Raw genomic sequence first — 17782 nt, 5'->3', positions numbered from 1 at the left:
TCCCTTTTGAGCCAAGAAAGCTCTTCAACTCAGTTGACATGAAGGATGTTCCTCTGTCTGTGTGAATATAGCTTGGAAGGCCAAACATTGATATTAATGAGACCAGGCAATTTATGACTGTTCTCGCAGTCATGTCTGGACAAGGAAATACAAAAGGGAATCTTGAGTACTCATCAACCATCACCAGTAGGTATTTATTTCTTGTTTTTGATTGTACGGGTCCTTTGAAGTCCATATTAATTCGTTCAAAAGGTTTTGTTGCCTTTATGAGATTTCCTTTTGTCTTCAAATACTATGGTTTTATTTCAGAGCAAAATTGCACAATTGGAGCAAATTTTCCTTTCACCGTAGAAGAAGTTGAATTGATTGAGGCAATCATACCCAGAGTATGCTCACATTCGTCGCCCTGATGGACAAGAGTCCACTGTGTCGCTCCGTCATCTTGCCCCTAAGATAACACAAAAATCTAGCCGGGTAGAATGATATGATAAACCATATGTTTTCGTTGTCATCGATTCATTCATAAAAATCAAATGTTGTTGATCCGTTACTAGTAGAAAGTCATGTTCAATTTTATTTGATTAAAGCTCTACAAATGAAGAGTTTACTTATTTCAATTTAATCAAATAAAATTGAACATGACTTTCTACTAGTAACGGATCAACAACATTTGATTTTTATGAATGAATCGATGACAACGAAAACATATGGTTTATCATATCATAGTTATAATGCTGTATTCTGTGTCCATACCCTCAAGTTCATGTTGCACAATTTTTGCAAAAATCATGAAATTTTAATGATGAAAAGGTGTAATATTATAAATACTCTAACCTACATGAAACACTGGGTACTAAAAATATATTATAAGATCATAATATAGTTCACTTTTAGGAGGTTTCGGTGTCCCGGCGAATTGCGTCATGTGATGGCGGATTTTAGCGTCAGGGTACTAGCCAAGTTTCCATACTGTATGTATACTGTGCCCTGACGCTAAAATCCGCCATCTTGTTAGGAAGCGCCGCATTGTAATAGTATTGATGGTAGGTTCGGATCACTTTAATGATCTGGATCAATTGATCTCATTTACTGCCACCAGCCAATCAGAAGACCAGGATTGGAACTTCCCAAGGTCACGTGACGTGTTTAGTATTGGCGTCATGTAAAAAGCATTGGTTAGATAGGCGATTGATTACAAGTTTCCATTCTGTACTTATTCTGTGCCCTGGGATCTCACTAGAACTAGAAACTAGAAGGTGAAGGTGATACTGTTTTTAATAATATCATAATCATATGGTATCAATCTTAGACCATTTATAGAGGAGACACGGCCAATTGTATATTCATACTAAAAGTCGTTGAAGCCAACATCTCTACTGCCAAATTCGCCCACGTTGACGTCACAACAGTTTGTTGTGTAAGTGTTTGTGGTGTTTAACTTTCATTGTTGTTGAACAATGCCACGGAATAAGCATAAGTAGTGTTTCTTTCCTCTGTGACAATGCATTGTTGTTAGCTTGGTTGTGACGTCAATATGGGCGGTTTTGGCAGTAGATGTTGGCTTCAGAGGCTGGACTTCCCAGCGTGTCTACTCTATAAATGGTCTAAGGTATCAATGGTGACAGCTGACAGGGTCACTGACAGGGTGAGAGCAGTGGATGACGTATAATTGTTGCTTCCAAGAAGTTCATTATTTTACCACGAGATCGCGTCCTGCGTCTTTACTTATTTCTAAAACACTGATTTCCGTTTAAATAATAAGTAAAAAGTTATATTGATTTAATTTGAGTGAAGAATTATTTGATCAAATGCCAGTGCAATTCATTTCCAGCAAATTTTACTCATCCACGTGAATGTGAATTTCAGAAATTAGTGGCAAGCGGTCCAGCTCTCGCTAGATTCTGTAAGACACAAGGATGTAATATGTTGACGTTGAATTAATGTAATTATTGGATGGATGGTAATCGGATGTCTGGTGTAAGCCAAAATCCACAAAAGTGAGTTATTTTTGCAGATCAGGATGCAGCGTTGCCTAATTTTGCGCTTGCACTAATCTCCTGATCCCTAATGATTTAAATAAATAATGTATTTATTTTGTTCAGGAAATTACACATTCTTAGTGTTAGATAGTCAAAGGTATATATGAATCCTTCAATGAGTTTGAGACTGTTGTAGATAATACTGTAACTTTCAGGATAAGTTATTGGTCGATAACTCTACCTTTTGACGTACCGTACAACTGAATTTCAACCCCTCATATGAGGTTTTTTTCTATCTCCGCAAGGATGCTAGATCGTTTTCCAACAATGTAGAAATATAATTGATTAGGTAACAAAATATTCAATCTCAATTATGAAACCCTATCACCATTGAAGAATAACCCTATAATCATTGAAGAATAAAATCTAATTTATTATTTTTAAAAACAAGTTAAAATCAGTTTCAAATCAATTCATGCCCGGTTGCAGAGTCGACAAATAGCGTCGCCCATAGTTAACAGCGCTTACTTAACTATTTAACAGGCCAGTTTCGTTGCAGAGACGTTCTGTTAGCTATTGCTCTGCCGATAGGTAACAGCGCGCGCCAACAAGTACGTTTTTCCGTTGCAGAGACGAAAAACCTACAGGCAGATGATGTCATCTGAGGCTACCAGTACCAATAACTAAAAAAGCTCTTTATTTAAATGCCCAAAATCGTGCTTAAAAATCCACTATACATTCGCGCCAAGTGTATTTTAAGTTTATGTTGACTATTTGCATGTTTTAAAAGACAGACGAAAATGGTCCAAAAACATTACATTATAACTATTTGAAACTGTAGATGAAGTGTAAATAAACTGAATAAAATATCATTGACTATTCGAGTACCCAGCTTGAACGAAGATGTAGCCTAATACAATTTTTAATAAATTGTATAATTTAATAAATTTGAATAATCAATTATTATTAATTTTAATAATAAGCACCGTATGCAGAGTCAGTAGAAATATATCTTGTAAACTGGCTGCTTTGTTTCCAAGATATAACTTATCAAAATGCCAGAAGACAATGAAATAATTCTGGTCACATTTTTTAAAAATTGATATTAGGTATACAATAATAAATACACCAGTCACTTATTTTTTTTCTACCTCTAATTTTATACTACTTAATTCATTCATAGCTATAAAAAAATCAAACTAACTGAAAATAATTACAAATTAGTCTGCAGTTTACGATCTTGATTCGTAACCTCCAAACTTAGACCAGTTATAGAATAGACACGGCCCATTGTAATATATTCATACTGAAAGTCGATGAAGCCAACATCTACTGCCAAATCCATCCATCTTGACGTCACAACAGTGACGTCACACATCGTATAGAAATTATTATAGAAAACTTTTTTGAGTTTGTTGTGTAAGTGTTTATGGTGTTTAACTTACATTGTTGTTAAACATAGCTTGTTTAGCATAGCAGATTGTTATTTATGTGATTATTATTTATGAAAATGGTAATCTCCTGTGCAGCATATAATTGCACGGAAATTTTTAGGAAAAAAAGTGGAATATCTTTTCATGTGTAAGTTGAAATTTATACACATAAATATTGTAAGTTGTAACTGTAATATTATCCTTGGTTATGATGTAAGTGAACTCATTGCAGCATGACAATAAATTAGTTTTGTAGGCTACCATACCTTATTATTTTCAAAACACATTATAACTTAACTGATATCGTTTTTGCCCATAGCTAGAAATAACCTAAAAACACCATGAATCCTGAAATAGACACAATCTGAGTTTTCGAAGTTTTCCTTAGAAAAGTTTTTCAAAGTTTTCCATAGACACAATCAAAGTATTCCATACGATGCATGACGTCACTGTTGTGACGTCAAGATGGGTGGATTTGGCAGTAGATGTTGGCGTCAGAGGCTAGACTTCCCAGTGTGTCTATTCTATAACTGGTCTAATGCCCGGTTGCAGAGTCAACAAATAACGTCGCCCATAGTTAACAGCGCGGATTTAACTATTTAATAGGCCAATTTCGTTGCAGAGACGTTCTGTTAGCTATAATTGCTCTGCCGATAGGTAACAGCGCACCAATAAACAGGTTTTTCCGTTGCAGAGACGAAAACCCTACAGGCAGATGACGTCATCTGAGGCTACCAATAACTAAATGTGCTCTTAATTTAAATGCCCAAAATCGTGCTCATAAATCCACTATACATTCACGCCAAGTGTATTTTAAGGTTATGTTGACTATAGTGAGGTCCTTGTTATAATGACAGTATTTGATGAACTTTGGTTTTGCCATCCTTGTCTATCATTCGACAAAGCTGGTGATACTATCCATTTCTAGGTCGAAAACGTTGCCAATTATGTTTTGGACAGTGTAGAAATATAATTAATTAATGCAGAGAATCGGTATTGCTATTCTTCTATCTTTATCCACTGCCATTATAACGTGGACCTCACTATAGTTTGCATGTTTTAAAAGACAGATAATGATCATACATAATAGTTGATTACATTATAATAATGTTAACTATTTGAAACTGTAGAGTGTAAATAAACTGAATGAAATATCATTGACGAAGATGTAATACAATTTTCAATAAATTGTATAATTTAATAAATTTGAATAATCAATTATTATTTATTTTAATAATAAGCACAGTATGCAGAGTCATTAGAAATATATCTTGTAAACTGCTTCCAAGATAACTGTTTGCTTCCAAGATAAATCAAAATGCCAGAAGGCAATAAAATAATTCTGGTCGAAAACTTTTTTTAATTAATATTATACAATAATAAATACACCAGTCACTCATTTTACTTCTTCTACCTCTAAAATCTTACTTTGCTTAATTCATTCATTTAGTTATCAAAAATTCAAACTAACTTAACTGAAAATAATTACAAATTAGTCTGCAGTTTACGATTTTGATTCGTAACCCCCAGACATCAACAACACAATAAGCAGAGCAGACAGCAGTGTTGTGATAAACAAGCGCCATGTTGTGACGTTATCCGACTGGAGGTTTGGAAGAACTGTTCACAGTGATTCTCTCCCCGTTGCCAATACATTAGTTGGATAGAAGCATACCACGCAAAAAGTGGTATGAGCAGCAGTGTGACTTATGTGTGAGCCTTATAAGAGCCATAGTTAAAAGGGGTCTGGCAAACGACTCTGCAACGAACATCTATTTATGGGCAAGTTGTTAACTAATGGCTCTGTTAGCTATGGGTGACTTTATGTAGCGACTCTGCAACCGGGCATAAGCCTCCAAACATAACACAATAAGCAGACATCAGTTTTGTGATAAACAAGCGCCATGTTGTGACGTCATCCGACTGGAGGTTTGGAAGAACTGTTCACAGTGATTCCCTCCCCGTTGCCAATACATTATAGTAAGGTCCACGTTATAATGGCAGTGGATAAAGATAGAAGAATAGCGATGCCGATTCTGTTCCTTAATTAATTATATTTCTACACCGTCAAAAACATAATTGGCATCGTTGTGGATCTAGAAAAGGATAGTACCACCGGCTTTGTCGAATGATAGACAAGGGTAGCAAAACCAAAGTTGATCAAATACTGTCATTATAACGTGGACCTCACTATAGTTGGATAGAAGCATACCACGCAAAAAGTGGTATGAGCAGCAGTGTGACTCATGTGTGTGCCTTATCAGAGCCATAGTTAAAAGGGGTCTGGCAAACGACTCTGCAACGAACATCTCTGTTCAACTTTATTGAAACTCTATCTCTTTGATCCTGAAGGTTTATAATTTATAATGAGGAGAGTTATCTATTTATTTAAAAAGGAAACTCTCCACAAGCATTTTTTTGCCGAGGTGATGATGAGGGATTGAATGATAATAGGCTACAGTACAAGCGTTTCTATTTGTGATGAGAAATAGTTGGCTGAGTAATCAAGTACTACCAGTAAATCATACAAGTCAATGTAGTTAATAATTTTATTATTTACTTTCATCAAAAGGACCAGACTATATAAGGATCGTATTATGACAATATATAGGCTAGTTTCCTTCCAATACCACAACAATAACCTTCACAACATAACAGAAAATCGAAGAATATATTATTCATCCCATAAATCAACCAATTTGTGTAATAATAAACTTAATTGATTATTTAGCTCCTCTTCTTGATATTGAAGTAGGCTTATGAATGAAATTCTGGATCCAAGTGATCCAGAGATAAAAATTAATTAGGAAAAATCTGCATTTTAGTTTTGAAAAAGTAACGTTTAGTTATTTTATATAAAGTTTATGTACAAAAAATTATAGTGATAGTGATGAATACTATGACAGATTTTACATGCAACACTAGGTAGTTACTAGAACGATAGGAAAAAAATGGAAGGTCACAGTTCACTCTAAAGCCGCGTTTTCACCAAAGTTACTAGTAGTTCTGTGAACAGTAGACCTCACGCAGTATTCTCATCCACAAGTACCTGATTGAAACTATTGACCTTATGGAAATACAGCAATAGACTGGCTTCTCCTCACATCTGCCTTATCACTTGGCAGCTGATTTATGATGAATAATTCTATAGTCTAAGGCAGCTGGAGAAAATAATGTTACCGCGGAAGTGTGGAAATATGGAGGAGAAGCTGCAGTGAAGTGTCTGCACAGGATAATAATATTGATATGGAGGACAGAAAAGATGCCAAGTGAATGGAAGAAGGGTCTTATTTGCCCAATTTTTAAAAAAGGGGACAAACTGCTGTGCAACAATTATCGAGGGATAACCCTACTGGACATAGCTTACAAAATATTTTCACGCATTCTGACAGAAAAGATGAACACATTATCAGAAGCCATAATAGATGAGTACCAGTGTTGGATTCCGGCCTGGCAGGGGTACATCAGACCAAATTTTCACCCTAAGGCAAATAATGGGAAAGTTTTATGAACATAACATCAATTTACACATGCTCTTCATCGACTTCAAGCAGGCCTTTGACAGGGTGAAGAGAATTAAAGTGCTGGAAGCTCTAGAAAAATACGGGTTCCCTAGAAAACTAATCAACTTAGTGAAAATGACCCTGAGTGACACAAAAGGTATGGTTCTGAGTGAAGGGAGAGTGAGCAGGGAGTTCACAATAACTGATGGCGTGAGACAGGGTGACGTACTATCGGCCTTACTCTTCAATATTGTTCTTCAGAGGACAATGGAGAGCGTTGACAGGAGAGGCAATATCACAAATCCAATGACGCAGGTCTTAGCGTATGCAGATGATGTTGTAATTATTTCAAGAAGCATGCGGTCACTGGAGGAAGTCTTCTTACAGATCAAGAATGAAGCCAAGATAGTAGGCCTTGAAGTACACAAACAAAAAACTAAATATATGGAAATGAACACCAGAGGACTTGGAGATCCAGGAATTACCAAAATAGGAGAAAGCACGTTTTAAAAGGTTACAAGCTTCACATATTTAGGAACAGAAATTAACTGTAGAAATAAAATATCTTTGTAAATTAAACGCAGGATAATGCTTGGCAACCGTGCGTACTTTGCAAATAGCAAACTGCTCAAGTCAAAACTCCTCACTAGAAATAGAAAAATGAAGATTCACAGAACGCTCATAAGACCAGTTGTCACATGTGAAGCATGGATGATCCTGCAAGAAGACTGCAAAGCGTTACTGGTGTTTGAGAGAAAGCTGGTGAGGAGGATCTACGGTCCAGTACATGAAAATGGTGCATGGAGAATAAGAAAGAATGCCGAAATAGAAGCCATCCTGCAAGGTAGAAATATTCTCCGGTTCGTCAAGGCAAGAAGAATAGGGTGGCTTGGACATGTTGAAAGAATGGCCGATGAACGAATGCAAAAAGGAATGCTGTATAAGAATCTGGAAGCTGTAAGAAAAAGAGGGAGGCCGAAGGTTCGATGGATGCAGGATGTGGAGAGAGACTTGAGAGCGATGGGAGTGAGAGGTTGGAGGCGAAAGGCAGCAGACAGAGACGCTTGGAGGCAGATTGTGGAAGAGGCCAAAGCCCACATCGGGCTGTAGCGCCAGGATAAGTAAGTAAGTAATTCTATAGTCTGATTTTTACTCTAATATTGGCGTATGAAGGAGGCTCCTTTTTCCTTTTATATTATCCTTGAAATGCAAAATTTCCAAAAACCTTGTATATACGTCGACGCGCAATTTAAAAAGGAACATACCTGTCAAATTTCATGAAAATCTATTACCGCGTTTCGCCGTAAATGCACAACATATAAACATTTAAACATTAAGAGAAATGCCAAACCGTCGACTTGAATCTTAGACCTCACTTCGTTTGGTCAATGATGCCATTATCAAGTCTTGAAATATAAGAGTATTAAAAATGTAAAATTAAAAATATAATAATATAAATATTATCAAGTCTTGATAATGGCATCATTTACCCGAAACTTTTTGTGAGTAATAATTTCAAAAAGGGTACTTAGATTTATATTTTTATTCCAACTCTATTATTCATTCAATGAATAATACATTTTCTTGACAAATAAATTATAATTATTGATAATTTTTAAAAGGAATGAACAGTCAATATTAGGCTACATCAGAGTTGCCGGTATCAGCTATCCTCTATGAAGGCAGAAAATCGGCAATGCTGTTTTCCTATCTTTCTCCACTATCATTAGAACAAGGACCTCATTATAGCAAGTGCTAGTGTGCTCTGCGGCCCTGGTAGATTGAACAGCTAAGAAACGGGTGACTGTACGACCTCAGAGGGGGGTCCTTTGATTAACTGTTTAGTTCTGTGGATGTGCCGTGGTCTAGTGGTCTAGACACTGGCTTAGTGCCACCAGTGGCCCGAGTTCGAGTCTCAGCAAGGCCAGTTATTTTTGATGGTTCACTCCTGTAGTTCTCTCCTGACTGTTCACTTCTATTTGCGACGTTGCTAATTTCCTGTGGTGTGGTCTTTGTTATGATGGTAGTGAAGAAAGATAGGGAAACAACATTGCCGATTCTCTGCCTTGTCACTGCCTTCTATAATATTTAATTTCGTCACAAATAAATATAATTGATTATTTAAAAAAATGAACATTTAATAGACTTATTTAATATTAGTATAAATACTTGGCAGTATCTTCTTTGACAAACGGTATACTTGATCTTTTATCTTGAAAACATATCTTCAAAATCTAATCTAGCACCTACATCCTTCAAAAATTCACACACCAGTAAGACATAATTTTAATCTCCAATAATGAAGAATATTACAGGTTTTTAATTTTCCAAAGACAACTCCAAGTAGAGTTTGTTCTTGTACTTTTTTGTGTCGTGCACCAGTTTACTGCTACAATACTTGAATTTGGAGCTGGAATGAAGCTAATTTATTTCCATCTCAGAAATTAATTTATTACTGAATACATGTACTGTATTTCAAATCTCAATTATTATGAAAATTTATTATTCAATCATTGAAAAATATATAATTTCGTGACAAATAAATATAATTGATTATTTAAAACAAAAATGAACATTTTAGGTAGGCTACATCAGAATGCCATCTTATTTATCTCTTTCCTGTATAGGGCTACTTTTTATAGAAATAGAAAGAAAAATAGAAATCTCAGTACCCTTTATGAATTATTTAATCACAACATGTTTCGGACATTGATGCCATTCTCGAGTCAATTTCTTTCTATTTCTATATCAGAATGTGTGAAGTTGTGCTCCTGGGGGGGGTTATCTCTTATGATAGAGTCCCACGTTATGAAGCTATTGTGAGAAGTTGTGGATTGTAATTCCTTCACAGATAATACGATGTTTCTGGTATTTATAAGAGCAGTCTCTAAATTCCCTCTTTTGCGAATAAATTCACAAAAAATTAAGGCCTTCCGGCTCGCAAAATTACTGGGTTCAAACCTCAGCTCTAGCTCAGTGGTAGAAACATGAATTTTATAAATACAAATAATCACCATAAGGTTCAGTGATCGGTAATTGGTAATTCTTACCGCTGCTTCTATGAAGTTCTTGAAGAATACCAGTAAGGAAATTAAAAGAATATTTGATGACTGATTATCAGTAACCATGTACCACTAGAGAATAATCAGGACCAACTATAGTTGTTTCTAGTTGATTCTTAAAACGCTCGTCGTGAATACAAGTATTCACCAATATACCCTTTCAAAATTCCTTAGAACTTACAACGCCAGTTCTTGAAGCTCTCTGGATCCTTATATGATATAACTGGAACCTTATTAATATAATTTCTTAATATACTTGTTCTGGCTGATAAAATGAATATCATCAAAGGATGATAAATATTGAGTGCTCTGAATAAGGTTAATATTATTTGATTCTATGATTTTAAGTGCTGCTAAATATTTGTTGGTACCAAAACAGCTCAAACTATATAACACGAGATGAGTTGGGATATAATAAAAAATTCTATAAGTTTGTATGCTGACATAAAACACAAAATATATTCCCATAAAACAGATATGCATAAATATTCAATATCTCTATAATTCACTTAAATAATCTATTCCTAAAATCTGAATAATTATCACAGGCTTTGCTAACATTCACAATGGTGAGTTTCAAATTCATAAATATATTATTTTTAATACTGGTACTTAGACTTCCAGTCAATATAAAATTCTACCAATAAAAACCTGTTCGGTCTATAAGTTTGATATGTATACTTTGTTCAATAAACAAAATTAATATTTAATAAATTAATATTCAAACATGAGATCTCAGGGATTTATATGAATTCGGGCTGTGCATGGAAGTAAGCTTCCTACATATATAAATAAATTTATAAAATGTTCTTATGGACTATGTGATATTGTTCAACACGTGGTGACTTTTTATTTTAATTCTAATTAATTGAAATAGCGCTTTTTGTTTTAATAATTACCCCCACTGAACGTAGAAAAATGAGCTCATTTGGTTTGACTTATCACTCACTGACTGAAGTTCTAGATGTTCTCGTGGATTGAATTAATTATTTCCAATAATTAATTGGGTAGGCTCCTTTTCGTCACTGCTGGGCTAACGCGTGATCCAGATTTTTATAAGTTTCTTTCGAATTAAAGCTATTTTTATGGGAATCTTTACAATTACGAACTCCTTGACAGCACTGAGTTCACAAATAATTAACATTCAACAAACATACATTACATTTAAAAAAGGGTTTGGCTTAATAATTCATTAAAAATTTTTTAAAAGGAAGAAGAAAAAACCCTAAACTCCATGTGCATCCTCTCGGGTTGGGATCTTAAGCCAGAAGAAAGAGGTTTTCAGAAAAATTGCCTCTTCTTAGAATAATTCTGTAAGCTACTCTCTGATTGGCCTTCAATTAATAGACTCAATACAATTGGTTGCCTTGGGAATCAGGGCTTCCTCGGCTTTATAATAGAAAAAATTAAATAAAAGAAGTTTTTATACAAATATATGGAGTATTTATCTTAAATTGAATTCATAAATAAATCGTAACATACGATTTTAATAGATAATACATTTAGTTTTTATATGAGTTTTGTATACTCTTGATTTATCATGTTTTTTTGGATTATAATAAATATTTATACAGAAATAATAGTTATTTGTATTTCTACACATCGACTTCCTTTAGTATACATAATATATCCTTTATGAATGAATTTTATATGATTCAACCGGTCATATGGGTTGATCGAATAATCAGCTGATTCGTTCAGTATTGGTTCTAATAATTATCGATTTATCCAAGATCGACTAAGTCTTTTCAAAACGTAAACAAGTAACTCTAACCTCAATGTTCATGCATTTTATTTTTTTTTTTTTTTATAATCCGCCAATAATAATTATGCCGCTTTATAATTTTTTGATCTTACCAATGGGTTCTCATAATTATTAAATCACAATAATACATGTTTTCTTATCGTTGTTGATAATGCTATTACTCCTACTCGCTAATAATACTTGATTTGAGTTGATTTACTCTTGGATAGGTCTAACCTTCTTTCCAATTTTATAGTTCTATTACATTTCATTGGCTCATTTAAAATATTTGGTGGTTTCAAATTACCACGTGACACAAAACGCCCTCTGATTTCTGATTTAAAACGACAATTCGAGAATATAATATAAATTTTATGATCCAGTTGGTTTTGGATCAGAAATCATACATGTTACAAAGTCTGCTAATAACTCTACTGAGAGTCCTACCTCCTAACAATTCAACAACATATACACCAATAAATAAATTCAATTCAAATACATACGCCTTACATCGGCCAATCTCCTTCTACACACAATACACAATATAAACTATCTCCTCCTCCATACATAATACAAATCTTTTTTCTAATCCACGCTCCGCCCTCAGGCCAGAAGCACATTTGAACGTTGGTGCAAAATCATTGCCAACCTAACAAACTGGTAATTCTCCGACTTGCAGAGTATAACATATTTTCTCCCTCAACATAGAACAGTGACTTGTACATTTTCATTTCATTCTCTTGCAGAAATTGGGCTTTGTTTTCATATAATGGATATTTTTAAGGATAATCTTTGGTAGGTTTTATCAACAAGAACTTCTTATTCCTCTAATACATTGAGACTTGGGATTAATGCTTTTGGTGGTAACTATGCGGTTTGATCATTTGGCGGATAATTTTAGTGATTCTCTTAATAGTTTATACATAAATAATAATAATATAATATTTTTATAATATCTCTACATGCAATTCACATTTATATGACACTTGATCTTCTTATTCGGGGTATCAACTTTGATGATTTAATAGGCATTGACTACTCTGGTTTTCGTAGTGGACAGCTGGTTTACGTTGGCTTCGGTTTGTCACTTGTCGCCATCTTGATGTCTCTTCCTGCTACATGAAGGTAAGTTGGCTTTTAACATTAGAAGTTATTTATTCTCTTTTTTCATTAATAAGAAAGGTGTTAAAAATGGTTGCTAAATTTTTTATTTCTTTATTTTCAGGTGTTGTTATTCGAAGTGGATACTCGTCTGCTAATTAAGTTTATTGTTGGCGTTCGTCTGGTATGTATATCTTGTCAGGTAGGCCAATGACGTTTAACCAAAATATTATTGTTTATATCCTTATCGCTTATTGTCCCGATAATACGGCTTGAGATTAGAAATATTTTCCCACCAAGTTAAATTTGGTTTGCTTTCTTCATACAACTGAACTGTATTACGTTCAGTTACGGCTGCAATTTTGTATGGTCCAGTATAAATATGGAAGAATTTTCTGGTAGTTTTTTCCAATGCATTGGATAATCTATGGCTTTTTAAAAGTATTTCATCTCCGACACTGTATTTAAATTGCTTGGATTTATTATCATGATAATGCTTTCGTGAGGTTGCTGACCTTTCTAATCTCTGTTGTACAATGTGACAGATGTCTAGGTTAGGATGAGTTAAAGCATTCGACGGTGGGAAATCTATTAACTTTTCAATAAACATTTTATTTCTTTCTCCGAAAATAACCTCTACTGGTGTATATCCTGTGTTTTCATTGATGCAATTGTTGAAACATTCTTCCAGGAACGGTAGATATCTAACCCAACTTTGATGTTTTTCAGCACAGTACGCCCTCATGAATCGTGAGATTTCTGCCATGCGGCGCTCCACGGGGTTCGAACTAGGAGAATATGTGGAAGTTCGAGATATTTTGATATCAGCCAGGTCAAGTATTCTTTTCCATGGTTTGCTACAAAAATATGATGCATTATCTGATAGAATGCGCTTAGGTTTTCCTACTTGCGGAGTCCACTTATTCACTATGCAATTTGCTAGGACTTCTCCTGTTAGCTTACCGATGGGAAAGAACATGGTGTATTTAGAGAATTTTTCATCCATAGCTTTGACATCCTGTCTGACTGTTTTGATCTCTTCTTGTAGGACTTTGGCATTTTCTTCCAATTTGTCCTGGATTATTTTGATAGTTTTGCTGTTTTCCCGGGCTGTTTCCGCTCCTTTAGCTTGTCCTGCTAAGAGTTGACTGAACATGAGTTGTATTTCGTTTGTAGACTCATTTGCCATAAGATTGGTAACATAACCGACTGAAGAGTCTAATGTTGTATTGCGTTTTTCCAGGTTGGTGGCGGCTGGTGGTTGACTGGTCACGTCGGATGGCGACTGGTTGGCGGCACTCTCCGTTCCCTCGGCGATGCTTGGAGCGATCTGCGAAGACGCCGGTACCGGGTTGGACGCCCTCACTCCCTCATCTCCCTCAGCCGGACTCTCATCGGAATTAATCGCATCGACGACATTATCAATCTTCGTAGAAGACAATTGGGCTAAGTTTTGCGGGTCGAAACTGATGGAGCATATGCTGCCTCCCTCTCTCTCTCGTGGGGTCTCCGCGACGTTGTCCTGTGGTTGTTGATTGGCCGGTGTCGTAGTTACATAGTTTTGGGGGTGGTCGCTGAAGTAGGAGATTTGCGAGTTAGCTGGTGACTGGTTCATGGTGACGTTATTATGGAATACTTCGAGTAAATAGCCAAGTGTGTTGCCAAGTCTCAGGAATATTAAAATGGATTCAGTGATAGTGCCTATTCTGGATAAAATTGTGTTGTGTTAAAGTTTCAAGTGTCATGTACATATATTACAAAAAGACCTTCGAGTGCTACCGGTACGCTTATCAACATAGACAGATATGGCTTACAAATTACACTAATATAGTTCTTAAAATTCTAATTAGGGTCTTATCCTCCTGAATAACGATAGTATTATAATGCCTCAAATAACCTATAACCCTGGTCAGCATACAATGTCTAGATTCAAAGATCAAAATCAAAATTTTACTATAGACTTTTATGGAAATTTCCATCCAATTTTCTCTATTATGAGAATTATGTTATCAAACTCGTGTGATACAGTTTGTCTGTATTATGCAGCTTGAAAAAATTTTAATTTGAAGAGCAACTCAATTATTTTAGCCAGAACTTACAATAGATTATCAGATATATCTTGTCGAAACAACTTCAGATTATGTTTCTTGCAGCTTTCAGTTTTATCAATAATTTCATTAATCATTGATAGTAAGATTGAGTAGGTAAGCTTTTCATCACGCTCCACTGGTTGGGTGCCATCGTGTGAAGTTGTGCTCCTGGGGGGTTATCTCTTATGATAGAGTCCCACGTTATGAAGCTATTGTGAGAAGTTGTGGATTGTAATTCCTTCACAGATAATACGATGTTTCTGGTATTTATAAGAGCAGTCTCTAAATTCCCTCTTTTGCGAATAAATTCACAAAAAATTAAGGCCTTCCGGCTCGCAAAATTACTGGGTTCAAACCTCAGCTCTAGCTCAGTGGTAGAAACATGAATTTTATAAATACAAATAATCACCATAAGGTTCAGTGATCGGTAATTGGTAATTCTTACCGCTGCTTCTATGAAGTTCTTGAAGAATACCAGTAAGGAAATTAAAAGAATATTTGATGACTGATTATCAGTAACCATGTACCACTAGAGAATAATCAGGACCAACTATAGTTGTTTCTAGTTGATTCTTAAAACGCTCGTCGTGAATACAAGTATTCACCAATATACCCTTTCAAAATTCCTTAGAACTTACAACGCCAGTTCTTGAAGCTCTCTGGATCCTTATATGATATAACTGGAACCTTATTAATATAATTTCTTAATATACTTGTTCTGGCTGATAAAATGAATATCATCAAAGGATGATAAATATTGAGTGCTCTGAATAAGGTTAATATTATTTGATTCTATGATTTTAAGTGCTGCTAAATATTTGTTGGTACCAAAACAGCTCAAACTATATAACACGAGATGAGTTGGGATATAATAAAAAATTCTATAAGTTGTATGCTGACATAAAACACAAAATATATTCCCATAAAACAGATATGCATAAATATTCAATATCTCTATAATTCACTTAAATAATCTATTCCTAAAATCTGAATAATTATCACAGGCTTTGCTAACATTCACAATGGTGAGTTTCAAATTCATAAATATATTATTTTTAATACTGGTACTTAGACTTCCAGTCAATATAAAATTCTACCAATAAAAACCTGTTCGGTCTATAAGTTTGATATGGTATACTTTGTTCAATAAACAAAAATTAATATTTAATAAATTAATATTCAAACATGAGATCTCAGGGATTTATATGAATTCGGGCTGTGCATGGAAGTAAGCTTCCTACATATATTAAATAAATTTATAAAATGTTCTTATGGACTATGTGATATTGTTCAACACGTGGTGACTTTTTATTTTAATTCTAATTAATTGAAATAGCGCTTTTTGTTTTAATAATTACCCCCACTGAACGTAGAAAAATGAGCTCATTTGGTTTGACTTATCACTCACTGACTGAAGTTCTAGATGTTCTCGTGGATTGAATTAATTATTTCCAATAATTAATTGGGTAGGCTCCTTTTCGTCACTGCTGGGCTAACGCGTGATCCAGATTTTTATAAGTTTCTTTCGAATTAAAGCTATTTTTATGGGAATCTTTACAATTACGAACTCCTTGACAGCACTGAGTTCACAAATAATTAACATTCAAACATACATTACATTTAAAAAAGGGTTTGGCTTAATAATTCATTAAAAATTTTTTAAAAGGAAGAAGAAAAAACCCTAAACTCCATGTGCATCCTCTCGGGTGGGATCTTAAGCCAGAAGAAAGAGGTTTTCAGAAAAATTTGCCTCTTCTTAGAATAATTCTGTAAGCTACTCTCTGATTGGCCTTCAATTTAATAGACTCAATACAATTGGTTGCCTTGGGAATCAGGGCTTCCTCGGCTTTATAATAGAAAAAATTAAATAAAAGAAGTTTTTATACAAATATATGGAGTATTTATCTTAAATTGAATTCATAAATAAATCGTAACATACGATTTTAATAGATAATACATTTAGTTTTTATATGAGTTTTGTATACTCTTGATTTATCATGTTTTTTTGGATTATAATAAATATTTATACAGAAATAATAGTTATTTGTATTTCTACACATCGACTTCCTTTAGTAAACATAATATATCCTTTATGAGTGAATTTTATATGATTCAACCGGTCATATGGGTTGATCGAATAATCAGCTGATTCGTTCAGTATTGGTTCTAATAATTATCGATTTATCCAAGATCGACTAATTCTTTTCAAAACGTAAACAAGTAACTCTAACCTCAATGTTCATGCATTTTATTTTTTTTTTTTTTTATAATCCGCCAATAATAATTATGCCGCTTTATAATTTTTTGATCTTACCAATGGGTTCTCATAATTATTAAATCACAATAATACATGTTTTCTTATCGTTGTTGATAATGCTATTACTCCTACTCGCTAATAATACTTGATTTGAGTTGATTTACTCTTTGGATAGGTCTAACCTTCTTTCCAATTTTATAGTTCTATTACATTTCATTGGCTCATTTAAAAATATTTGGTGGTTTCAAATTACCACGTGACAAATGATATACCGGTATCAATTAACCTGTATAGAAGGCAGTGACAAGACAGAGAATGGGTCATGCTGTTCTCCCCTCTTTTTCACCGCCATTTTAACGGACCCTACTATATAGTTTAATTTTACTTTCAAATTCAAATTGAGAGAATTAGTTAATTTCAAAAGCGCAAAAAATAGAATGTGGAGTAGAGTTTTTTTTATTGCTGATGATGCTCACAGCGTCTTCGTTTGTGCGTGAGTGATTGATGAGAGTCTAAGGTACCTACATGCCATAGGGAATGGACCATGACCAGGCAGTTTACAAGCGGACTGGAGAATGCAACGCCTAGATCACACGTTTTCCAGAGGAAATCT

The 17782-nt window shown here is 34.4% G+C and overlaps 1 protein-coding gene across 1 annotated transcript in view; it reads left to right on the top strand.

The window, feature by feature from the left end:
* The window catches only part of LOC111044524 (facilitated trehalose transporter Tret1-2 homolog), a 40682-nt gene that overhangs the window by 18526 nt on the left and 4374 nt on the right, over positions 1 to 17782 (top strand). The window contains exon 4 of the mRNA XM_039427073.1: positions 4143 to 4230. Coding sequence (XP_039283007.1) covers positions 4143 to 4230 — 88 coding nt within the window. The remainder of the gene's footprint in view (positions 1 to 4142; positions 4231 to 17782) is intronic.

Source organism: Nilaparvata lugens, chromosome 4, assembly GCF_014356525.2.
Source record: "Nilaparvata lugens isolate BPH chromosome 4, ASM1435652v1, whole genome shotgun sequence".
NCBI lineage: Eukaryota > Metazoa > Arthropoda > Insecta > Hemiptera > Delphacidae > Nilaparvata > Nilaparvata lugens.
This window is presented reverse-complemented; position numbering and strand designations above follow the sequence as displayed.